Source organism: Schistocerca gregaria, chromosome 2 (assembly GCF_023897955.1).
Source record: "Schistocerca gregaria isolate iqSchGreg1 chromosome 2, iqSchGreg1.2, whole genome shotgun sequence".
In the NCBI taxonomy this organism is placed as follows: domain Eukaryota; kingdom Metazoa; phylum Arthropoda; class Insecta; order Orthoptera; family Acrididae; genus Schistocerca; species Schistocerca gregaria.
In genome coordinates this window covers 451,510,739-451,538,244 of record NC_064921.1, presented here as the reverse complement: position 1 = coordinate 451,538,244, position 27,506 = coordinate 451,510,739, and the positions used below count along the sequence as shown (strand labels likewise).

Below are 27,506 nucleotides of genomic sequence, written 5' to 3'. Positions count from 1 at the left end.
GCCGTGCTGTATGGGATCCTTACCAGACTGAAGGAGGATATCGAGAAAGTTCAAAGAAGGGCATTTCGTTTTGTCTTACAGCCAAATAGACGAGAGCGAATCATGGGTATGATGAAGCGATTTGAGACGACATTCATTTTAAAAAAGTGTTTCTCGTTGAAGCGAGATATTTTCACGAAATTTCAGTTAAAAACATTCTCGTATGAATGTGAAAATATTTTGTTGTCACTAACCTACATAGGTAGAAGCGATGATCATAATGAAACAGGAAAAATCAGAACATATACGGAAAGATTTAAGCGTTCATTTTTCACATACGCTGTTAGAGAATGAATCAGTAGAGAAAGTGTTTGAAGTAGTTTGAAGGACACTATGCCGGAAATATATGTGTGAACTGAAGAGCTGTCATGTAGATGTAGACTTATTTGGGTAGGTCGAGTAACTAATGAGGAGACACTGTGTGTTACAAATGGAAAAAGCAACTTAGGTCATAAAGTGACCAAAAGAAGTGATCGGTTGACGGGATACTACCAGATGTATAACGTAATTGTGAGCTCGGTAATGGAAGGAAATGCTGGAAAGGAGGAAGGTGGCTTAAAACTTGCTGAGGGTGACGAAGGGAAGAAAACAGTAAGCAACTCAAAATGTATGTGGGTTGTCGTAGTCATTCAGAGATAAAGTGGCCTGCACAAGATAGACTGACATGCGTAGCTGCATCACACAAGTATTCACAAAGAAAATAATAAGCAAGAAGCTCGTGAATCTCTAACTGTGTATTACTGACTTCATTTAATATCCCATGTCTGCGTAGACTTATCAGGATTGCTATTTTGTGGTTAACAACGCTTCTCCAGCGTTGGTTTACCAATCATATTACTAAAAGAATAGATAATTTCTATAGAATTCTTCACTATGAAGACGTTCTTCTAGAAATAAATATTACATCTAGTTTTAATTGCTAGTTACATTTATTTCCCGATGGGGTAATTGATGACTTCCTGTGAACTATGTTCATTTAAGGTTGCAAGAAGAGAATCTCTTATAAGACTGTGAAAATTGGCCTTCGTATCGTTATAGAAAGTACATGCCGAAACTGGAGTGTAGATCATTCGCTAAACTGTAATAACTGACGTGAGTGGAACTTAAATTCCTGTTCTAAACACTCTGCACTCATGCCTTCTGTATTCATAATTCTACTGAACTTTAAATTACTTTTCTAACATAGTGACTTTAGAAGATATCATGTTGAGAGGCTATTTATGCCGTCTCATAAATCTTCAACAGTTCATGTATCACTCTTACGATTGAAATTCTTTTTTTTTTACTCAATGAGATTGACTGTGCAATTGAAATCTTAAGTGGACATCACAGTAATATGGCTACTGAATCCGTCGCGACGACTCGTTCCTATGACGAAATATCCCTGAAAAGGAGTTTTATAACCTAACAGATATCCTCCCGTGAGCTAGCACCGATATGAGAAACGTGCAGGCTGCATCACGTGCACTCTAGGGGCTGTACGCAGGTAAGAGAGACGACGTGATACCTGGAAGCGGCGCCGACGTGAGCGATAGCGTAGGCCACGTACCCAGTCTTGGCGAAGTTGGTGAGGAAGGTGAGCACGGCCTCGGCGACGCCCATGTCCTGGCGGGAGAAGTTCTGCGGGAAGTTGGGCACGCCGCCCACCAGCGGCAGGCCCAGCACGTAGCTCACGTCCTCGCCGCGGACGCTGCCCAGACGCTGCAACACGCGGCCCAGCTGCCAGTCACTGTCTCTCTGCAAAAGTGTCGGCTAGGGGCGAACACGAAATCATGGCGGACAACGCATCGCAATAATTTACGAGGGGAAGAGAAATCGAAAACCAGGTACGTATCTAATTTTTGGTTTGTGTATGAAGTCATTCGAGACTAAGCCCTTGAATAAAAACTTAATGGTTACTTCACGGAGTCAAATTTGAGAAAGATACCGAACTTTCAATAATTGCCTCAATCGTAATCATCAGGGGCTAAGAAGGACATTCGGGAAACTGGAGAGGGCCCCACTTTCATGCCCAGAGGAGGGCATCTATTAAGTTGTATTACGTAGCAGAGATTTCACTCTGCGTCCATAGATTACGTCTGTGATTGTGCCCAGTGTCGTTTGCACCACCAACAGTTAAATCGGGCGGTAAAATAGGCAAAGCAATCCTCTGAGTTCTTTCCTGACCAAGTGAACTCTTTTGTTCATTGCTACATGCATAGCCCATGTATCTGTATATTAAATCTTTTATTATGTAGTACGAGCGGCTTGCCATGCCATTTCCACCTAGCGCCTCAGTTGGACCAGCGTTAGTGCTGGACGTGCAGACCGCGTGAGTCGACACTTCATCCAGTCCCAAACATGCTCAATGGGGGACAGATCCGGAGATCTTGCTGGCAAGGGTAGTTGACTTACACCTTCTAGAGCACGTTGGGTGGCACGGGATACATGCGGACGTGCATTGTCCTGTTGGAACAGCAAGTTCCCTTGCCGGTCTAGGAATGGTAGAACGATGGGTTCGATGACGGTTTGGATGTACCGTGCACTATTCAGTGTCCCCTCGACGATCACCAGAGGTGTACGGCCAGTGTAGGAGATCGTTCCCCACACCATGATGCCGGGTGTTGGCCCTGTGTGCCTCGGTCGTATGCAGTCATGATTGTGGCGCTCACCAGAACGGCGCCAAACACGCATACGACCATCATTGGCACCAAGGCAGAAGCGACTCTCATCGCTGAAGACGACACGTCTCCATTCGTCACTCCATTCACGCCTGTCGCGACACCACTGGAGGCGGGCTGCACGATTTTGGGGCGTGAGCGGAAGACGGCCTAACGGTGTGCGGGATCGTAGCCGAGCTTCATGGAGACGGTTGCGAATGAACCTCGCCGATACCCCAGGAGCAACAGTGTCCTTAATTTGCTGGGAAGTGGCGGTGCGGTCCCCTACGGCACTGCGTCGGATCCTATGGTCTTGGCGTGCATCCGTGCGTCGCTGCGGTCCGGTCTCAGGTCGACGGGCACGTGGACCTTCCGCCGACCACTGGCGACAACATCGATGTACTGTGGAGACCTCACACCCCACGTGTTGAGCAATTCGGCGGGTCGTCCACCCGGCCTCCCGCATGCCCACTATACGCCCTCGCTCAAAGTCCGTCAACTGCACATACGGTTCACGTCCACGCTGTCGCGTCATGCTACCAGTGTTAAAGACTGCGATGGAGCTCCGTATACCACGGCAAACTGGCTGACACGGACGGCGGCGGTGCACAAATGCTGCGCAGCTAGCGCCATTCGACGGCCAACACTGCGGTTCCTGGTGTGTCTGCTGTGCCATGCGTGTGATCACTGCTTGTACAGCCCTCTCGCAGTGCCCGGAGCAAGTATGGTGGGTCTGACATATCGGTGTCAATGTGTTCTTTTTTCCATTTCCAGGAGTGTATTTGTTTGTTTATCAGGATGTCCTCAGCCACCTAGTATACCCGAGTATAGCAACGCATCTTCGGCTTGGAAAAGCAACTGACCGTGCTGCTTTCAGAGTTGGAACCTCGATAGGGAAAGTTTCCACGCCTGGCCTCACCATTTCTTGGTTGGCCACCACGGGCATCACTAGTTATCATTGCTAGTCACTCCTCTCACTGTTAGCCATCTCCCCCACTGCCAGTCATCACCCTCGCTGCCTGTCTTCAGTCTCACTGCTGTCATCGCCCTCACTGCTAGTCTCCTCAATGCCAGTCACCACCCTCGCAGCCAGTCATTGCACTTGTCACCTCTATAGTCCTCGGCCACCAGTATCGCCTGTCACCACTGTAATGTCAATCTACCTCCTGTTTTTCACTGCCATCGCCGACCTTCTTCCTCTTTCCAGTTGCCCGCTTGGTATGATATACAAACACGCGACTACGCCTTCTACAGTCACCTACAAACCCTTATACTACACTTCCCACTCTACTCAATCCTTCAGCCCATACTCACATTCCTCACCTATTCTTCCCACCTTCCCCTTTTCCCTGCTACTCGAATGTCGTCGTCTCTATTTCAACACATACTGCATCCATAATCTTGACAGACGCCACCTTTCCAGATATTGTGAATTCAAGATGCGCTGCAGCTTCATTGTCGCCACTGCCGCCAAAACCACGACTGCCACCATCATTAGAGCTACACCCATCACCAGTGTCGCCTGGCATTATTGCTGCTCCTTTGCCATTACCACTGTCACTACATCTATGCTCAGAAGTAGAAGCCCAGTCATACCTAGTCCAGCCACAAACACACCTGCAGCAAACCTCATATGTAGCAGTGGTATCGATACCGGTCACAACTGTATCAGCTTCCACTCCATCATCTCGATTTAGGAAAAAGGATTTACGAAAGCACATCCGACGTTACAATAAATAACCTCACACAATCAATCCTGAAGAAACCTCAGAACCGCCAATGCATCTTTCCATGAAACCCTCCACCCCAGCATATCTACACAGCAAGACCTACCATGCGATGATTCCACAGTAATCGTCTAATCCTGTTGTCCAAACCCACTTAATACAAAGACATCGTGCCACAGCGTTTGGCCCACAGGTCTCTACTTCCACTTAGACCAACAAGTAAGATACAGTCCGAAATTTCACCGGCCTACCATTGCCAGCTGTTGTGATCAAGGGTGACTGCCTGAGACGACGGCAGGGGAACTCGAATGGGAGGTAAATTACAACCCTAGCTCCGAAACTCTGAATTCATCACCAATTTGGCACCACATTTCTCATCCACGTCTTTTCTGAAGACAGATCTTCCTCCATCTATATAGAACCCACAAATATCACTACAAACACAAAGCAAAACCTTTCTAATCCCAAGCCTGACATTACCACAGATGCCTCATTCACAATGACAATTTAATTGCAGGCGGAAAAAAGCACCAGGTGCAAAGCCAACCATCCCAACACTCTTCTAATCCTCAATACCTGTCGCTTTCTAATACATGCAACCAAATCCCTCCCACCATCTCGTTAGCGTACAGCTAAATATCCCACACACAAACCTGAACTGACTATCCCAGTCTGCTTATTATCACATGACTTCATCTATCCAGCTCCTACCGCTGAAAGCGTCAGTGATTTCTACGCTTCTTCCCTTCAAAATATCCACCAATCAGAGTATCCATGTGTCCTCCATCAAGCCATCACAACAGTTCACTTCGCATTCCATTAAATACCACAGCCACAAATTCCAAAAATTAGCTCCAACTTCCTATTTATCCGAATACACACTATCGTCTGGTACTTCCCTACTAAACCTTGAGCATCTCATGGCAAACAACAGCACTCATACCTACTCCACAGTATGACTCAGTGCTTTCGATAGACACAAATGTCCCTAACCACAAACTACAGCTTTTTTCCGTCTCTCACTTCACGTTCCACATCTTCTCACTGCCTGGAGTTGGTCGCTAAGCACGAAACTACATTATCTTTCAAGCATCTCGTCATAAAACGTCAACTTCACCTAATCAGCACAGCCCTGATCCACTAACTCAGTATTTTTCTCAACCATCTATGTTTCTATACACCACTGTCGCGTTTCATAAACTGTTGATATAAGAATGTCTACTTCGCTGCCCCTAGCTCACACCTGAAATGGGCAATGAAATCACCAAAAAAGTCTTCTAAATTCCTTTAATTACAGAGGCACTGAATACAATACGCAGATCGGAGCATATACTGGAGCCTAGACTGGAACTGGGTGCATTCAGCCTCGTGTTGCCAATTGAGGCCTTACGCAAGTGAGAATTAGCGCCTGAAAGCTAGAGAGACTCGACAGCGACTAGAATAGCGATATGCTGACCCCACACCCCTTCATACCACTTTTACTGACGCCATTTTCAGAGAGAGGTACGGTGGTCGATCGGTGATAGTTGGCCCTGATGGTCATTCTCCTCTGCTGTAGCGACTCGTGCTCCCCTCATGTGTGGTCAAAGATATCTCCAGCTGCCACACCCTGAACTGGCTGAAGCCGCTATCTCTGCAGAGCTTTACGTACTTTTAATTTAAGTGAACAGGACTGATTCAAAGCACCTCTACGTCTCATGTCGAGGCAGAATAAGTGGATCACAAGAATATAATACGAAACAGACTCTTATTGAAGAGAACCATCACAACAACTGGAAGAAATTAACTGTCGCTTCTAGCAGAAAGGGTGATACTCTTCTAAAAAATAAGGCCTGCTAGAAAATAGACGATTCGTCCACCAACTGAGGATGGAGAAGGCTTTAAAGAAACACACAAAACAACGGTCTCAGCCGAGCTCACATTAGCGCACCCTGTAACAATCACTTAGAACTCCGCAGCAACTGAAGATATTGCTGTCGATGCTGAAACTTCACACGCTATTGCCCCAAGGGAGCGAGGCACGGCACTATCAACAACTGTTGCGCTTGGATCATTATTTGACGATCTAACTCCTTGTTAATGAACCCATGTAGTGACATAGGTTTTTTGTCAAAATTCGTGGTAAGAACGTCTATAAAATTTTCCTACCCCCACGACAAGAGAGAAACTACTTAAGCTCGTGTAGAGAGACATCCGTCTCGAGACAACCCTGGACGTTGTAAAACAGGACCTACAAGTAGACAGCTACGCAGTTCGCTCGGTCACCAGGATGAAATCTACAATATCGTTCGTCTTCGTCAGGCTATCAATAATGAATACAGCAAAACCCTCTGTAATGACGTGTATCAAAATATGTGATATAACCGTTGAAAGCTTGCGTTTTGAACGAGAACCCCTACAGTGCTTCTGACGCCAGGTGATAGGCCACACTGCGTGCCGAGGTACAGTGCCTGTGGGCAACGTAAAATCCGACAAGCAATACCGAAGCAAGAACTATACACTTCACAAGAAGCATAACGATCCTGCAATAAACCTGGACAAGCCGCCAACTATAAGGATGCTAGGAATTCAAACGGACCGCGTTAGGCTGCAGAACTCCACATCCCGTACAGCTGAAAAGGTCATGTAAATTGAAGCCTCGTACTTCAACGGGATATCTCAAACAAAAGCGCGTACGATCACCGAGGTACTAATGCCGTTAATTACTAACTATCTACCTTTAGTGACCAAGAAAATTTACAATCAAGCTCCCCTAGTTTCGCCCATTATCCCGGGGAAGCTGCAGCTCGTCACGTACTAAGTCGCGAAAACGTTATAGAGCTTGAGCTACTAACGACGGAGCTATCAGTACTGGCCCTCAAGGCTTCGATAAAATACTGACTATGGTGCGACAAACCACGGATGCGAAGCTCGCCTTCGTCAAGTAGCTGTCGCATCTCATCCCATCTCCATTACGAAGAGGTTTACAGACCGTTCACAAAGAAATCTGTCAAATACGACATGGACATCTCATTGTACGTGTCTACAATGAGAATGTCATCCACATATAACAAGGAGGATTCGTACAGTTCCTTCATAAAGATATCCCCATGTTCCTTGTGGAAAAGACGCACCTGTACAGAACTGGCTGTCTGCTGTGGCGCGAATGCCGCAGAGCGCTAACGGTCACATGTCTGCTGGATGCACAACTCAAGCGTCCGAGATTCCACTCGAACCGCAGAAGAGCCAAGAAGTCAGCGAGTGCACCATCAGAGGACGAAGCCGCGGCAGCGCCAAAATCTCAATCGCCGCCCCGATCTAGATTCTGCTTCTGTGACCCAGCCAAGCAGCCATTCACAAAGATATAGTACTCCGCACTTTGAGAATTTAAGCTCGCGCCGGGGCAGCAGGGGGCAGACCGGAACCGATTAACTGCACCAGAGGCGCCGACGCTCTTCAGCCAAGACGTCGCGCACCCAGACACCATATTACGGCAGCTCGGCGCGACTGGACTTTGCCATCGTTCGAGTAACTGTAGCTAGGAGCACTTCATTACTCGTGTTCTAGAAGCACTTGTCGTTCACGACGAGTGTACTACATACTGGCTTGTCGGAACATCAAATTTTGTTCTACCAGCAAGGGACTTTATTTTTTTCCAGTTATTGACATTTTGTAAGATTGTGTCATTTACTATAACATTTCAGAGCAGTTCTTGTCGCAAGAAATTTTCTGTAGAAGTCTAGAATTTTTGTGTGTCAACTGGTGAGTTTTGGAAGTCACTTTAAGCAGCATTTTTTCCCATATTTAGCTAGGGGCTCAGAACTGTGCTCATCCGAAATATTGGTGTCAGTAAATATTTTTCCAGTTTAAGCTCTCTGTACTTATTACATCAAACATAATACCACATTGACGGATACCGAGGAACCTACATCGCCATCGACACAACCCGAGGACGAACAACCTTCTTAGCGTAATAAAGACCGCCACGGACCGTACAGGAGCTCAGCAGCTTCGTAGTATTGTTATATTTTTCTGCCGCATTTTTTTTTTCAGACGAGATTTCAATGCAAAGATTTCTGCATGGAATTAAATGCTAATGAACGCAAATGGCAGGAGATTGCAATATGTCTGGAAGTGACAACAGGAAACTACTGTTGATCCTGAAGACCACAGAATAACCTCGCCTTGAGGACAAGCAGATGCGTTCGATATCACCTTTCACATGTGATCTCAGCGGAAGCAACGAACACCCCTGCATCGATTTTCCGTAAATTTTTCTTCTCGATGGTGAAGCAACCTTCATCGCAAAAAGGGGCTTTGACAGAAAGGACTCCACACAGTTTCCACCCTAAAATCCAGACATGGCCCGAACTGGGGAAAGACGCTTCCTTTCACTTATTGGGAAATATGGTAGAGAGAGAGCCCAATGCAAAATCCGACGACATGATAGATTTCTTTGTAAACAATTTCCAGAGAATGCAAGATCCGACGGGCCCAGAAGACGTCTATTTGTTTCGTGAAAGACTGGTAGTATTTTACATGCATTACGATGGCTTAGTGTCAGCTACTGCTGAAGACGTCCGCTGCCAGATTCACAACCAAGGAAGGCTGGAGGGATGGACCTCATTGACAATAGCATACTTATACATTTGCCGCCCACGGCTGTTGGCCAAGTCAAGCACTGGTGGTATAAGTAATGGAGGTGTGGGACTACCATAAGTTCCTTGGTGCCCTGCTAGTAGATGAATAACATCTGGAACTAATGTATAAATTGCTAATACGAGGACTTTAAACGCCATACATCAGACTATTGCACAACAACTTAGATTACGGAGTGTCATCACTTCGCCCCATCGCTACCGCAAACCACAATAGTCGATGCTTTGCCCAATCCCAATCTGCTGTATCGGCGAATATCCCCACAACATCAAGGATGAAACTGGCCGAGTGGTTCTAGGCGCTTCTGTCCGGAACCGCGTGGCTGCTACGGTCGCAGGTTCGAATCCTGCCTCGGGCATGGATGTGTCTGATGTCCTTAGATTGGTTAGGTTTAATTATTTATAAGCCTAGATGACCTCAGATGTTAAGTCCCACGGTGCTCAGAGCCATTTGAACCATTTTTGAACTAGCTTCATGCACTGATGAACTGTCTGTGCACTAAGAGTCCTGGAGCGCAAGTAATCCAGCGGCAACTTCAGATGTCGATAAATCAACTCGACTACAGGGCGATAATCCAAACAAGACACAGGCCACCGTAATTACGCGAACTCGGTGGTGTCAGCACCTCTGAGGCCTGTAGCCTGAGGAGAACATACCACCATTTGCCTGAAACATTGTCCTCAAACTGGAAAATGCCTTAACGTGAGCCATTTTGTACAAGTAGTACGTGGTAGGATCTTGGGCGACTCAGGGAACAAGGCCCAGTGCGCAAACCACTCTCTACGCACCCCACCCGTGATGTTCCTTTTATCTACAAATTTCTAATACGACCTTTCACCAATATGGGCCAGTCGCGTGGAGCAGTGGTACAAATATCTACATTCGGTGGTGGCAAGCCGTAACAGGGCTGTGCGACAGTCTCTTGGAGGTTATGTCCATCGCGAGAACTGCCCCTAGTGACTGATGTGCTGTGGCTGAAATATAATCATCGAGAAGCTACAGAAGAATTTTACCGACAGACTGGTAGATCTGGAAACATACAAATATAACAAACCCGGGCATCATAGGCAAGTACCGCCTCATTTTACGTTGGGCACACCGCCTCCAGAACCATACGGAGCGCTTGTAAATAAAAGAAGTACAAATTTGGCAGGAGGAACAGGCGGCATCAAATTTGTTATGCGTAATGACACTTATACATAGAAGATATGTAAAACACACAGGACTGAAGGTAAAACACAAAGCATGTTAAAACTTCGCCGGATACTTGATTTTAAGAGTGTCTGGTGTTGAACCTCGCTCGTTCGGTTTATAGAATCAGTGTCACTCTTAATATGGAGGAAAGTTATGCGCTCGAAATATCATTTAAAGATAAGGAGATTCTGTGGCTGTATGTCCGAAGTCTCATGTACTAAAGAAAAACCAATTACGTAAATGTAATCACACTAAAATCTGACCATGTGAGGAACTGGGTTCCACAATGAATATCTTATCGAGTTAGGCTTATGAATTTATAACAAAATCGTACCATAATATCCTTGTCTTTCTGCCCTGGTGGCACTGCCATCGGTCACAATTTCCACCATGACTATATAGTGTGCTGAAGTGTTGATGGAACTGCAGACGTGTATGTCTAGGTTACGCAGTCGTCCCAGTGCAATGGACGGGGGAAGGAAAACACAGCCGAGACAACACATCCATTAATACCTGCCGTTCTCGGAAGCAGCAGCATAGTTAACAAACTATACGATTTAGTGGTGTAGGCTTACCGTCTTTCACTAGTAATCAAAACGTTGTTGTTTCCAGTTTCGAAGCCTGCCATTCATTAAATACTGAATAAAAAAATCATCGGTAATGGCGGCCGAAGACTTCCTGCATAGGAAGTTGCCCACATTAAACTTTTCCAAAGAGGGTGGGCAGGATTCAAGGAACACTCTTCGCCCTCGGGTGGGAAACTGCCCCAAAAGGCGATAGAATCAACATTGATTAACGGCACGAGAATGCAAAGGTCGCAAAGGCATAATGCGTATAAACAATATATGTCGCCCGTAATTGAATGGGATTACCGACCAGTCTGCCATTCGAATCTCTGGGAGGGGACCACCAAGAGAGATTGAATCAAGAACGAAAGGATGACGCTTTACAAGTATGGGTGTGTAATGACAGAAGTTTGAACATGGTAGGATACTGGAAAACGTGAAAAGGAATTCTAAGGCACAATCTATAATACAGTGGGAGCAGTCATGTAAAACCGAAAGAAGAATGGGGTTTATGGTCATATGAGTGTAACTTAAAGCGCAGCAGAAAATAGTATCGTGGGAGTAGGATTCGTTTGAAATAGGATGGTAGCGCGGAAAGTGAGTTACTGTGAACAGTTCAGTGATAGGGTCGTTCTCATCAGAATCGACTGCAAATCAACACCGACAACAATAGTACCGGTATATACGCTGACGTCGCAAGCATAAATGAAGAGGCAGACGGAGCATACAAAGGTATAAGACAATCTAATAATCATCGGGAACTGCAATGCGATTGTATGGGAAGGAGTAGGTGGAAAGGTTACGGGAGACTATGGACTTCTCGGTACTAGAAATGAGAGAGAAACGATAACTGAGTTCTGCTATGTATTTCAGCTTGTAAGTTCAAAAATCACAAGGAGGAGTACTTAGAAAAAAACAGGATGACACGGGAAGATTACATCATGGTCAGGCAGAGATTCCGAAATCAGATACCGGATTGTAAGGTGTACCCAGGAGCACGAATAGACTCAGATCACAGTTTGGAAATGATGAAGAGTAGTACGCAGTTTAGGAGACTAGGCTACAGCAATCAATGCGCAAATAAGTGGGTTACGGAAATACTATGGACTGGAGGGATACATTCGATGTTCTTTGACGCTGTAGAAATGCGATAGTGAATAGGTCAATAAGTATTTCAGTTGAAGAGGATTGTATATTTCTAAAAGGGGCAATCACTGAAGCTGGAAAGGGAAACATAGGTAAAAGGACGGTAACGGAGGAGAGCCATGGGTAAAACAAGAAATACTTCAGTTGATTGACGAGAAGGAAGTGCAAAATTTACAGGGAAATTCGGGAATACATAAATAGAAGTAGTTTAGGAACGAAATAAACAGGTACTGCACAGAGGCTAAGACGAAATTATTGCACGAAAAATGTACAGGGATTGAAAAAGAATAAAGTCGAAAGAATGTAGAAAATTCAAAACAAACATCGGTGAAAATATAATGAAGAGCGGTAACATTAAGCGTGTAATGATAATTCCGCGTTTTAATGCAGAGGGGAGAGCGGATATGTGGAAATAGCACACTGACGCCTTTATGAAGAGTATGATGACGTGGTAGGAGAAGAAACAGAACCCGATATAAGAGATAAAGCGGATCCAGTACTAAAATAAGAATTTGAAAGAGCTTTGGTCCACACAATTCCATATAAGGAAAACGGATAGGCAACATTCAATAGAAATTTCTAAAACCATTAGAGGAAGTGGCCACAAAACGATTACTCGTGTTACACTCCTGGAAATTGAAATAAGAACACCGTGAATTCATTGTCCCAGGAAGGGGAAACTTTATTGACACATTCCTGGGGTCAGATACATCACATGATCACACTGACAGAACCACAGGCACATAGACACAGGCAACAGAGCATGCACAATGTCGGCACTAGTACAGTGTATATCCACCTTTCGCAGCAATGCAGGCTGCTATTCTCCCATGGAGACGATTGCAGAGATGCTGGATATAGTCCTGTGGAATGGCTTGCCATGCCATTTCCACCTGGCGCCTCAGTTGGACCAGCGTTCGTGCTGGACGTGCAGACCACGTGAGACAACGCTTCATCCAGTTCCAAACATGCTCAATGGGGGACAGATCTGGGGATCTTGCTGGCCAGGGTAGTTGACTTACACCTTCTAGAGCACGTTGGGTGGCACGGGATACATGCTGACGTGCATTGCCCTGTTGGAACAGCAAGTTCCCTTGCCGGTCTAGGAATGGTAGAACGATGGGTTCGATGATGGTTTGGATGTACCGTGCACTATTCACTGTCCCCTCAACGATCACCAGAGGTGTACGGCCAGTGTAGGAGATCGCTCCCCACACCAAGATGCCGGGTGTTGGCCCTGTGTGCCTCGGTCGTATGCAGTCCTGATTAGGGCGCTCACCTGCATGGCGCCAAACACGCATACGACCATCATTGGCACCAAGGCAGAAGCGACTCTCATGGCTGAAGACGACACGTCTCCATTCGTCCCCCCATTCACGCCTGTCGCGACACCACTGGAGGCGGGCTGCACGATGTTGGGGCGTGACCGGAAGACGGCCTAACGGTGTCCGGGACCGTAGCCCAGCTTCATGGAGATAGTTGCGAATGGTCCTCGCCGATACCCCAGGAGCAACAGTGGTTCTAATTTGCTGGGAAGTGGCGGTGCGGTCCCCTACGGCACTGCGTAGGATCCTACGGTCTTGGCGTGCATCCGTGCATCACTGCGGTCCGGTTCCAGGTCGACGGGCACGTGCGCCTTCCGCCGACCACTGGGAACAACATCGATGTACTGTAGAGACCTCACGCCCCACGTGTTGAGCAATTCGGCGGTACGTCCACCCGGCCTCCCGCATGCTCACAATACGCCCTCGCTCAAAGACCGTCAACTGTACATACGGTTCACGTCCACGCTGTCGTGGCATGCTACCAGTGTTAAAGACTGCGATGGAGCTCCGTATGCCACGGCAAACTGGCTGACACTGACGGCAGCAGTGCACAAATGCTGCACAGCTAGCGCCATTCGACGGCCAACACCGTGGTTCCTGGTGTGTCCGCTGTGCCGTGCGTGTGATCATTGCTTGTACAGCCCTCTCGTAGTGTCCGGAGCAAGTATGGTGGGTCTGACACACCGGTGTCAATGTGTTCTTTTTTCCATTTCCAGGAGTGTATTATGTGCAATGTGTGAGATTGGCGATATATCATCAGGTTTTCGGAAAAATATCATTCTCACAAGTCAGAAGATTGCAAAAGACGACAAGTGCTTGAATTACAGCAGAATCAGCTAAACAGCTCATGCACCCAAATTCCTGATAAGAATGTTAAGATCGGAAAGTGCGAATAATTTAAGGAAAAGGGATAACACTGAACTGAAGATCGATATCAGGAACACGGACTTGAAGGAAGAAGCAAAATGTATATTCTAAGCAGTTTCTGATATAGCGAACTAAAGATCCAAGAAAAATATCTATATTTACAGAATTGTATCCCAAATTGTCTGTTGCTACTGACCTTCGCCATATACCATAAAGGAATATGTCAACAACAATACATATTCGAAGAAGTAGAAATGTAAGTCGATATTAAACTAAGACTTATTTTAGTTAATGAAGCTGTGAGACGTCGTTGCTCCGTATCCACACCAAGTAGTTAAGTTCAATACCAAAAACATACTGAAACAAGTAAAAGCAATATCAGAGGAGAAACAAAAGTACGAAATTAACTGATCTTAAAAGAGATGTTTCGTCGGGGAGAAGGAAGAAGAGTCAGACTTTTTAAGTGTTATTGGTAGTATGGTGTAACTTAATTGCCTGTAAAGTATAAAGATTGACGAAGTAATTGCTGAAAATCTACGCACTGGGTACAGCTGGTATGGAAGTAGTAGACGAAGCTATGGGATTCCAGGGAAACAGTGCAATCAAATAACAAAAAAGGAGTTCGGTCACAAAGTATTCAAATGAATGGTGACTGAAATGCAATCTAGATATGCCTGCGACTTACTTTTGGATTGTTGTACAAACTGATGCACTTTCACTGGAATCATCGAAATGTTTATTTATAGTAATGAAATCTGCTTCCAACGAGCAAAAAGAGGAATGAGGGAACTTTAACACACTAATCTGGTTTGCAAATTTTCTTGTTGTAATTCTCTAGCACCCGTAACGTCATAGAAGATAATCAGCATTAGCCTACCGGTCGCTTTTTCTAAGTTATCTAATGCAGATACATAGTTTTAAGTGACGCTTGCAGGAATTTATAAGAAAGCTGCTATGGAGCGTTGCGTTAGCGACCGCTGGCAGCTAAATGTAGTGACGCGACACGTATTTTATAGCATTATGTACGCAAAAGTGTTACGAGATGGGGTAGCCATGCTGTACGAAACCTGCAACACGCAGCGGTAAAAGCTGGAGCAGGCAGGCAAGAACCGTGTTACGAGCTACGTGAGCATATTCCGGATAAGGGTGCAATAGACGAGTCCCAGAGCATTATTAACAACTGTGAAATTTAAGACGCGTGCCTCCGGAACCCATCGGCACTATCACAAGGCTAGATCTACGATAGACGACGGGACGATGAGCCGTCACCTTCAGAAGAGTGTTGGAGACTGGACCGGGGCAATCGTCTCTCGCTCTGAATCAACCTTGTGTGACTGCCCCTGCTACATACAGGCTCGTGCCAGTTGGCAGTGGGTCATTTCCTGTGCACGGCAGTCTTCCCTCGCCGCCGAGTAAGATACGAGTCATCCGGATGTGTGTGTTCAAGAGTAGAGAACAGGCGCAGTGAGAAGAAATAATGTGCCGTAGACGTCACGGAGTTGGTTTACTGACACACTACTACCGCTGTCTGCCCGTGTGAGCAACGCAGTGCACGTATACGAGTGCTTTCTCATGGGGCAGAAGCCATCACGCTGACCATCACAGAGGCCCGATTCAGCTGTGTCTTTCTCACACTGACGAGAATGAAATGAGTAATTGAAGATTAATGAAGACGTGGTCAGGGGTAGTGTCTTTGTCTACTAATCAAAATGTCTAATAATCAAAATGTCTAATAATCAAAATGTCTAATAATCAAAATGTCTAATAATCAAAATGTCTACTAATCAAAATGTCTACTAATCAAAATGTCCTGGGTCCCATGTTCGAAAGTACCCCTTCTTAAATTCCTAATAAATGTTACTAGCAACGGTGACTGAAGACTTGCGTCGTACGAAGTCACCCTCATTATGCCAACGGCCTTGTGAAAGAGGATGGAGGGGCGGAAAGAGGTTTGGGGCGCTTTCTTGTCCTTGGGGTGGGAAACTGCCCCTAAATGGTGGAAAAATCGGCAATGATCAACGGCATCAGGATGCGAAAGTCGATGGTAGCCACTGCACTGAAGAAGAATTATGTGTATTAACAGGACATGTGGACTGTGTCTGGAAAAGTGTCATAATGATCTCTCCACTGGCAAAATATTCCATACTACCTCCTCATTCGGATCTCTGAGAACCTCCGCTATCGGGTGGAGAATACGCCGGAAGCGGCTACAAGGGTAGCAGAGCACGTGTGGAGTGCACATGTCGGTTTTTTAGGTTAAATAATTCCTCCCCCGCCCCCCCCCCCCCCCCCCCTAGGCCCGACAAGACGCCTCTTGAGACGCGGCAAGGTAGTAGTAGGCAAAACACAACAGGGAATGACAATATTAATGTGATAATAGTATAAACTGCACGAGCGGCCTTCGAAAGGTCCCAGAACTGCTCTCATTAATAAACGCTCACAACGCCCGTATAGTAGTACTAGGGACAGAGAGTTGGCTGAAACCAGACGTAAACAGTAGCGAAATCCTAAACTCAGATTCGAATATGTACCGCAGAGACAGGCTGGACAGTGAAGGGGAAGGCGTGTTTAAAGCGGTAAGAAGTGCAATAGTATCGAAGGAAATTGACGGAGATCCGAAATGTGAAATGATTTGGTGAAGGTCACGGTTAAAGCAGGCACAGACATGGTAATTGGATGTGTCTATAGGCCTCTGGGCTCAGCAGCTGTTGTGGCTGAGCACCTGAAGGATAATTTGGATAATATTTCGAGTAGATTTCCCCTCCATGTTCTGGGTGGAGATTTTAATTTGCCGGATACAGACTGGGAGACTCAAACGTTCATAACGGATGGCAGGGACAAAGAATCCAGTGAAAATTTTTAAAGTACTTTATCTGAAAACTACCTTGAGCAGTTAAACAGAGAACCGACTCGTGGCGAAAATATATTAGACCTTCTGGTGACAAACAGACCAGAACTATTTGAAACAGTTAACGCAGAACAGGGAATCAGCGATCATAAAGCGGTTACGGCATCGATAATTTCAGCCGTAAATAGAAATATAAAAAAAAGGGAAGATTTTTCTGTTTAGCAAAAGTGACAAAAAGCAGATTACAGAGTACCCGACGGTTCAACACAAATGTTTTGTCTCAAGTACAGGTAGTTTTGAGGATCAATGGACAAAGTTCACAACCATCGTACTATATGGTTAGATGAGTATGTGCCAAGCAAGATCGTAAGAGATGGAAAAGAGCCACCGTGGTACAACAACCGAGTTAGAAAACTGCTGCGGAAGAAAAGAGAACTTCACAGCAAACATAAACATAGCCAAAGCCTTGCAGACAAACAAAAATCACGCGAAGCGAAATGTAGTGTGAGGAGGGCTATGCGAGAGGCGGTCAATGAATTCGAAAGTAAAGTTCTATGTACTGACTTGGAAGAAAATCCTAAGACTTTTGGTCTTATGTCAAAGCAGTAGGTGGATCAAAACAAAATGTCAAGACACTCTGTGACCAAATTGGTACTGAAATATCTTTTTCCAAAGCTGTTTCACAGAGGAAGTCTGCACTGTAGTTCCTTCTCTAGATTGTCGTACAGATGACAAAATGGCACATATCGAAATATACGACAGAGGGATAGAGAAACAATTAAAATCGCTCAAAAGAGGAAAGGCCGCTGGACCTGATGGGATACCAGTTCGATTTTACACAGAGTACGCGAAGGAACTTGCCCCCCTTCTTGAAGCGGTGTACCGTAGGTTTCTAGAAGAGCGTAGCGTTCCAAAGGATCGGGAAAGGGCACAAGTCATTACCGTTTTCAATAAATAACATCGAACAGATGTGCAGAACTATAGACCTATATCTCTAACGTCGATCAGTTGTAGAATTTTGGAACATGTGTCATGTTCGAGTATAATTACCTTTCTGAAGACTAGAAAAAGACGGTCGTGTGAAACCCAGCTCGCGCTATTCGTCCACGAGACTTAGAGGGCCATAGACATGGGTTCACAGGTAGATACCGTGTTTCCTGAGTTCCGCAAGGCGTTCGATACAGTTCCCCACGGTCGTTTAATGAACAAAGTAAGTGCATATGGACTATCAGACCAATTTTGTGATTGGATTGAAGAGTTCCTAGATAACAGAACGCAGCATGTCATTCTCAAGGGAGAGAAGGCTTCCGAAGTAAGAGTGATTTCAGGTGTGCCGCAGGGGAGTATCATAGGACCTTGTGAATGACATCGGAAGTTCACTTTGGCTTTTAGCAGATGATGCTGTGGTGTATCGAGAGGTTGTAACAATGGAAAATTGTACTGAAATGCAGTAAGATCTGCAGCGAATTAACGCATGGTGCAGGGAATGGCAGTTGAATCTCAATGTAGACTAGTGTAATGTGCTGCGAATACATAGAAGGAAAGATCCCATATCATTTAGCTGAAAAATATCAGGTCAGCAACTGGAAGCAGTTAATTCCACAAATTATCTCGGAGTACACATTAGCAGTGATTTAAAATGGAATGATCATATAAAGTTGATCGTCGGTAAATCAGATGCCAGACTGAGACTCATTGGAAGAATCTAAGGAAATGCAATCAGAAAACAAAGGAAGTAGGTTACAGTACGCTTGTTCGCCCACTGCTTGAATACTGCTCACTATGGGATCCGTACCAGATAGGGTTGATGGAAGAGATAGAGAAGATCCAACGGAGAGCAGCGAGCTTCGTTACAGGATCATTTAGTAATCGCGAAAGCGTTACGGAGATGATAGATAAACTCCAGTGGAAGACTCTGCAGGAGGGACGCTCAGTAGCTTTGTACGGGCTTTTGTTAAAGTTTCGAAAACATACCTTCACCGAAGAGTCAAGCAGTATATTGCTCCCTCCTACGTATATCTCGCGAAGAGACCATGAGGATAAAATCAGAGAGATTAGAGCCCACACAGAAGCATGCCGACAATCCTTCTTTCCACGAACAATACGAGGCTGGTATAGAAGGGAGAACTGATAGAGGTACGCAGGGTACCCTTCGCCACACACCGTCAGGTAGCTTGCGGAGTATGGATATAGATGTAGATGTAGAAGTGGGAGGTGAGTAAGAGAAAAGGATTAAGTAACAAATGAAAGGTTGACGTTCAACGAGACTGGGAGGGAATGTCAGAAGTCTGAACGCGGTAGGGAAGATATTAAATCTGAAAAGTTAATTGATACTGCTCATTGTAGATTAGTGTGAGTAAGTGAAGTGAAATGGAAAGAAGACAAGGATTTCTGTCCAGACGAGTATAGGATAATATCAGCAGCTGCAGATAATTATATAACGGTAGCAGGCTTTGCAGTGAGGAGGAAGTAAAGATAGGGAGTTAGTTACTGTGAACAGTTCCGTGGTAGGGTTGTTCTCATAAGAATCGACTGTAAACCAATACTGGCAATGATAGTTTCGGTATACATACAGACATAGAAAGCAGAAGATGAAGAGGTAGAGAATGTTTATGAAGGTACTGAACGGTTGGTTCAGTATGCAAAGGGAAATGAAAATCTGATAGTGATGAGTGTCTAGAATGTGGTTGTAGGAGGAGTTCTGATCTATTAAGACGTTATATTCTGTTACATACTTGTAATTCGTGCTAAAAAAGCTCTGTAGTACATACATTTCAGTTACGAAAGTAACATTATAATAAGACAAATACAGAATGCCACTTATTTTACTTGTTGTGTTGGTAATCCTAAATCGTATTTTACAGTTATAGAGTGTCTTTACTTTTCATCCGTTGTGATAATATTGAGTTATGTTTAGTGGGTCTGGGTTCTATTAACAAATATGCAAAACGTTCAAACACTCCAAATATGCAATTAGACAGCCTAAAGTGAAGACCGAGTCGACATCTTTAGCAAGAGAAATGCGTATATGAGCAATAACAAAATTCAGCACGTCGCTCGACAGATCTAAAGGCAATTTCCGGTGCACCACAAGGAAGTGTGACAGGACCTTTACTGTTTAAAATATATATGAATTATCTAGTAGAAATCGCCGTAAGGCGGTTCGCAGATGATGAATTCTATAAGTAGCAACGGTAAAAGATAGTAACTATGTGCAGAATAACCTTCAGAGAGTTATTGAATGTTGCAGGTTATGGCAGTTGACCCTGAACGTAAATAAATCCGCTACTGTACAGCTACTCTATTGATGACAAACCGCTGGAAACAGAATTTGCCGTAAAATATATTGGACTAACGACTTTACGTGGAAAGACCATATAAAATAAACAATGGGAAAAGAAAATGTCAAACTGGCATTCATAGGAAGAATGTTAAGGAAATGTAGCTCAACTAGGAAGGAAGCTGCTTATAAGGCGCTTGTTCGACCCACTCTTTAGTATTGTTGATCTATCTGGTTTCCCTACCAGACAAGACTGATAGTAGAGATAGAGAAGACCCAACAAAGAGCGGTAAATTTCGTCTACATCTAGTTCTATATGTTTACTCCGTAAGCCACCTAACGGTGTGTGGCGGAGGTCACTTTATATGCTACTGTTATTACCTCCCTTTCCTGTTCCAGTCACGTATGGTTCACGGGAAGAACGACCGCCTTAAAGCCTCCGTGCGCGCTCGAATCTCTCTAATTTTACATTCGTGATCAAGAGATAGTTCAGTCGGCACGAGAGCGTTACGGAGATGCTAAAAAACTCCATTGGCCGACGTTACAAGAGAGACTGTGTGTATCATGGTGAAATTTACTATTGAAAATTCGAGAGAGTTCTTTCCGGGAAGAGTCAAACAACATATTACTTCCACCACACACGTCTCGCGTAACGACCATGAGGAGAAAGTACACAGGCTTAGGAACAATCATTCGTCCCACGCACTGTTCGCGAGTAGAACAGGGTAGGAGGACTCAGTTAGTGGTACAAAAGGACGCTCTGCCACACACCATTAAATGGCTTACAGTAGTATGATGTAGAAGAATGATAGAAGAATTATTGTATACCACTCATCCACATATGTTGGGTGAAAGAGAGGTGATAATGTACTGTGTCGATTGGGTAATTGTATTGTAGCCCGCTAACTGATGTCGTAGCTGTGTCCAGTTGTAACTATTATTGTGCAAGTAGACAGGGGAAGCATTATGTAATAGAACAGAAATCCCTTCAGTATCAACATCACCATTGCTTCTTACATCATACAGCGGCTTCTCAATGTGTGTAATGAGAAAAAGAAACCTCCAGACCAGCTAATGGTTTTTATAATTAATTGTATCACTTTCAGTAGCAACAAACAAGAAACTGCATGTAAATACAACAGCCATCTGCTGGCAGGGATGACGGTTATCGGTAAAACAACTGGTTTTCGGTTATATTGGTTTTTCCCTCAACGGTTTAATCTGTGTTACAACTCCTCAAAGTAACCGGTTTCTGAAATAATGGGTTAAGAAATCGAACAAAGACTGAAAATCTTTGACTCACTCTGTTTTACAATATGTAAAATTGATAAATTAAATTAAACAGACAAAGAAAAGGGGACTCGGAGTTAAAGGTTCGCTAATGTTCTCGAAAAATGGTACGTAGGTGAATACCACAACAAAAAAAAAACAGCCGAATTTTTCTGTTGATTCTAATCTTATAACACTTTTCTCAAAAATCGCATTGAAATCGAGCATTACATCACTATTTGGGCATTATGAATAGTCACTGCTTATACGTGAAAACTGAGGTTGGACAACTCATGTTAATTTGTCCATTTTCAAGGCCTGTAAGCAGGTAAAGTTAAATTATGTGGACAGAGGCAGTAGATCGTCCACTTTGGATTCCTTTTCTACACGAAGAATAAATTGTTCTTACCATAATTTTCTTTTTCTTTTATTTTATCATGGAAGTGGTAGACAAATCATTAATCTTTTAAATCGAATGAAGAACTGCGTAACTCTACTTGATTGCTACGTTAGTTGTAAAATTATTCCCAGACTAGGGTTGATGTCATTCTGCAATACAATTAATGTCGAACGACGACTGTGAGAAACTAAGGTACAGACCAGGAGAGTGCAAGTCTTACACAATTCACGTACATGCTCACTTTAAGCTGGGACACACGGCAACAGGGACATTATTGTCTCAGCAGCGCTGAACCAATTCTTATGCCATGTGTTTGTTGGTCCTTGCCGGTGACGTTGTTATTAGAATACCACAGATCGCTATTCCCGTTTTCGTATTTAAAACCAGTGCAAATTTTACGAATAAAAATTACTACGTATTTTTTTTAAGTTTATTTAATAACGAAAAGTTTTAGGACTGCTGCTACGAATAATTGATATTTCGATTTTTCCCTCTTTTATTAGGTGAATCAAATACCGAAAAACACGGGTAATTGTGAATTAAAATACCGCTATCGGTTTTAACCAGTCGGTTTTTCCCATAATTATCTGAAAGCTCGTGCATAGAGAACCCCGTGCATAGTAACATGAGTCTCTACCTGTTCTAGTTTGCATTACATTCGTCCCTTTGTATGGACTCTGTTGGTTGCATTTCTAATTTACTGCCTCTCGTTAAACGTGCCAGAAGAGACGGTGGCACAACAGACGCGACACGTCTGCAGAAGGCAAACGAGGGCGATGCAGACTTGTCGGCGCCTCGCAGCCGGTGCCAGCTAACGCCATCTGGAGTCGGTTTCATGCGGCGGCCGAGGGAGGGGGCGGGCGTGAGGGAGTGGAACGACTCGTGCACACGGGGCGAGCCCCCTGAATCGGATACACGGCTCGGCTGCAGCTCGCCATGTTTATTTCATGAGCGGCGCCGCGCCTCCGTCTGCAGAGATCTGCCGCTGGATCTGGGCACCGGGGCGCGCCTCTTATTGACAGCCGGGGTCGCTGCCTTTCTGGCTGCCAACGCTCCCTCTTCGCTTGTGAAGAGTCCACTTACCAGACACAGTTCTCCTTAACCCATTACTGGCCAAAACTCTATCGGATCATTTTTTGCAAACTTTTATACATAAATACGTTACATTAAGTGATTAATTGAATAAAAAGTTGTTCTGAATATTTTTAGTGTATTAGAACAAAAACTACAGATCGTCCCATTTTTGGGACATTGGCCAAATGCGCTATCCAAATTCACAACCTTATTCTCCAGGCATCATATTGTAAGAAACAACACAAACAATAAATAAAGAACATTTTAATATTATTGAATGTCTATTCAGTATGAAATAAAAGGAAAACACTTGTAGTGTACACCAACAAACGTACCAATTTCTGCTCCATCTCCTAACGCTTTCCTTCTTTTGGCTTCTGGAGGTACAACTGTAGCATTAGCTTCATCTCGGCTGCTCGTGCGTTAGCGTCCTCGCTTCCCACGCCCGGGTTCCCGGATACGATTCCCTGCGGGGTCAAGGATTTTTTCTGCCTCGTGATGACTGGGTATTGTGTGATGTCCTTAGGTTAGTTGGGTCTAAGTAGTTCTTATTTCTAGGAGATTGATGACCATAGATGTTAAGTCCCATAGTGCTCAGAGCCATTCATCTCGGCTGGTAAATAAAACAGAGGCTAGGGCCTCCCGTCGGGTAGACCAGGCTCGTCGAAACTGTGTCCTAGGGGCGCTAGCAACCGCGATCTCCCGTGGCCAGCGCCCCGGGCGAATTCGTAGGTTGTCGAAATGGCCGAGCCGTGAAGCTAAGCCGACCCTGCGGAGCACCCGACCGCCCGCCGCGCCTCTCGACCTTATACCATTACAAGACACCACTACGGGTTTGGATATTTTTCCAGCCGTGGAAAACGTGTTACAGTCAATGGGTTTAAAATGGGAACGCCTGACCAATGTAAGCACGGATGCGCTACGAGGAAAACGCAATGGATTCCTGGGTTACGTCAGGTCAAATATGGCTGAAGTCGGCTGTTCTTTAGTAGCGGCAGTCCATTGTCTCATATACCAGGAGGCACTTTGTACAAAGATTGACAGCATAAAAATTGTTATGACACAGTTCTTCGATTGGTTGATTATCTTCGATCGCATGCACTCACACATCTCCAATTTAAAGAATTTCTGGCTGATATTGAAGCGGAATACCCGGACATCCCCTACCACACCGAAGTAAGATGGCTGAGCCGAGGAAAGGTGCTTCATCGGTTTTTCTCCTTGAGGGGTGAAATAAATACCTTATTGAATTGAAAGGACGTCCAGAAAAATTACTTTGTGATCTTAAGTGGGTGGCGAATTTGGCTTTATTGAGTGACTTTACTGGTCATTTAAATACTTTGGGCATTTCACTACAAGGCGAAGATCACTCTGTTGCTGATTTAGTGCAGACGATTCAAGCAATTAAAAAAAACTTATTTTGTGGGGAAAACAGTTGTGCAAGAAGAATTGTGGACACTTTTCTGCACTAGACAGTGTTAAAGTAGATGTGGATTTTTCAGATTATGTTCAAATCATTTACGAATTACAAGAACAGTTTGAAAACAGGTCTTTGGAGATAAGTGAGCTTCAACCGGCCTTATATATATTTGTTTGCCCGATTTCTCTTTGGGCAGAACACACCTCACAAGTGCTTCAACAAGAGCTGATTGACCTGCAGTGCGATATCCGCCTGAAGAACCGCTTTCTTATGTGTAAAACTTTGGATGACTTTTACAGATGTCTTCCACGGGAGAAATATCCTCTTTTGCACAAGCACGCGGCCAAATTTCTCTCAATGTTTGGTTCTATGTATATTTGCGAGCGCTTTTTCTCTCTCTTAAAGCTTGCTAAAACTAATAACCGTTCATTACTTGGCGATAAAAATTTCGCTAATTTTTTGAGGTTAGCAGTCTCACGGAAATTGTACCAAACCTAGACAAAATCGTTTCCTCGTAAAAGAAAAACGTGTAAAATGTTAATTGTCTTCTTTAACAATGTTGACTGTAAGGATTAAAGAGCTCTATAACCGTAATTCTATTTTTAATAAGTTTTCAAACTTAGTCAGTTAAAATTATTACTTACAAAACAGCAAACTAAGGATCCGATTTCTAAACTCTGAAAAGGGATACAAAAAGCTGGAGAACGAATTATAACAAAAAATATTTAACTGTAACGACTAACAGCAATAATCAGACACTACATCCCTTACATAAAACTATTTCTAAAATAGAATAGTTTGTTTACGTTGGGTCAGACCGCGGGAGAGTCCAGCGCAGAGCAGTACTGTGTGGTCTCACTCGCTCTCTCTCTCTCTCTATCTCTCTCTCTCACTCTCTGTCTCGCTCGCTCCTATGCCGACACTAGCGACACACGGTCGCGGACGGGGCGCTGAACTACACTGCCTTGAGCCTGCGGGGTGCCGGCGCGCCCGCCGGGCGCAATTCTTGGATGAGCCTGGGGTACACCGTTCGCCGGGTGCAAGTCTTTCGATTTGACGCCACTTCGGCGACTTGTGCGTCGATGGGGATGAAATGATGATGATTAGGACAACATAACACCTAGTTCCTGAGCGGAGAAAATCTCCGACCCAGCTGGGAATCGAACCAGGGCACGTAGGATTGACATTCTGTCGCGCTGACCTCTCATCTACTGGGGGCGGACATCTCGGTTTGTTATGAGCTCTAAAGTACCGTCTACATCTTGTACAATAGACTAATTGTTCACTACATTTTCGTCAATGTCTTCTTCATCTGTTATTACATCTGCATCGGGTGGGGTGGAATAATCGACAATTCTACGTCATCATCTTCATCGTCACTCTCTTGATGGTTCTCCAGTTTTGCTAGAATTTCTTCAAGTGTAAGTGCACGGGATATGTTTTTATCCTGTTGGAATCGTAAAATTCGAATAGAATATCGAACAAAGCAGTTATAAAGAACGTAAATTGCAATTCGTCTCTGTATAAGAATAGGGCACATCAACTATAAATGATAGTGTAACATGCCATTGTCCCATTATTGTGGTTCTAGGCGCTTCAGTCTGGAACAGCGCGACCGTTACGGTCGTAGGTTCGAATCCTGCCTGGGGCATGGATATGTGTGATCTCCTTAGATTAGTTACGTTTAAGTAGTTCTAAGTTCTAGGGGACTGATGACCTCAGATGTTAAGTCCCATAGTGCTTAGAGCCATCTGATCCATCTGTCCCATTATTGGGACGCATAAAATACACTCCTGGAAATTGAAAAAAGAACACATTGACACCGGTGTGTCAGACCCACCATACTTTCTCCGGACACTGCGAGAGGGCTGTACAAGCAATGATCACACGCACGGCACAGCGGACACACCAGGAACCGCGGTGTAGGCCGTCGAATGGCGCTAGCTGCGCAGCATTTGTGCACCGCCGCCGTCAGTGTCAGACAGTTTGCCGTGGCATACGGAGCTCCATCGCAGTCTTTAATACTGGTAGCATGCCGCGACAGCGTGGACGTGAACCGTATGTGCAGTTGACGGACTTTGAGCTAGGGCGTGTAGTGGGCATGCGGAAGGCCGGGTGGACGTACCGCCGAATTGCTCAACACGTGGGGCGTGAGGTCTCCACAGTACATCGATGTTGTCGCCAGTGGTCGGCGGAAGGTGCACGTGCCCGTCGACCTGGGACCGGACCGCAGCGACGCACGGATGCACGCCAAGACCGTAGGATCCTACGCAGTGCCGTAGGGGACCGCACCGCCACTTCCCAGCAAATTAGGGACACTGTTGCTCCTGGGGTATCGGCGAGGACCATTCGCAACCGTCTCCATGAAGCTGGGCTACGGTCCCGCACACCGTTAGGCCGTCTTCCGCTCACGCCCCAACATCGTGCAGCCCGCCTCCAGTGGTGTCGCGACAGGCGTGAATGGAGTGACGAATGGAGACGTGTCGTCTTCAGTGATGAGAGTCGCTTCTGCCTTGGTGCCAATGATGGTCGTATGCGTGTTTGGCGCCGTGCAGGTGAGCGCCACAATCAGGACTGCATACGACCGAGGCACACAGGGCCAACACCCGGCATCATGGTGTGGGGAGCGATCTCCTACACTGGCCGTACACCTCTCGTGATCGTCGAGGGGACACTGAATAGTGCACGGTACATCCAAACCGTCATCGAACCCATCGTTCTACCATTCCTAGACCGGCAAGGGAACTTGCTGTTCCAACAGGACAATGCACGTCCGCATGTATCCCGTGCCACCCAACGTGCTCTAGAAGTTGTAAGTCAACTACCCTGGCCAGCAAGATCTCCGGATCTGTCCCCCATTGAGCATGTTAGGGACTGTATGAAGCGTCGTCTCACGCGGTCTGCACGTCCAACACGAACGCTGGTCCAACTGAGGCGCCAGGTGGAAATGGCATGGCAAGCCGTTCCACAGGACTACATCCAGCATCTCTACGATCGTCTCCATGGGAGAATAGCAGCTGCATTGCTGCGAAAGTTGGATATACACTGTACTAGTGCCGACATTGTGCATGCTC

At 45.2% G+C, this 27,506-nt stretch overlaps 1 protein-coding gene across 1 annotated transcript in view; it reads right to left on the bottom strand.

The window, feature by feature from the left end:
- Positions 1 to 27,506, bottom strand: part of LOC126325620 (neuroligin-2-like) — a 402,316-nt gene that overhangs the window by 52,685 nt on the left and 322,125 nt on the right. Inside the window, exon 7 of the mRNA XM_049995264.1 lies at positions 1,589 to 1,740. Within this exon, the coding sequence (XP_049851221.1) occupies positions 1,589 to 1,740 (152 nt within the window). The remainder of the gene's footprint in view (positions 1 to 1,588; positions 1,741 to 27,506) is intronic.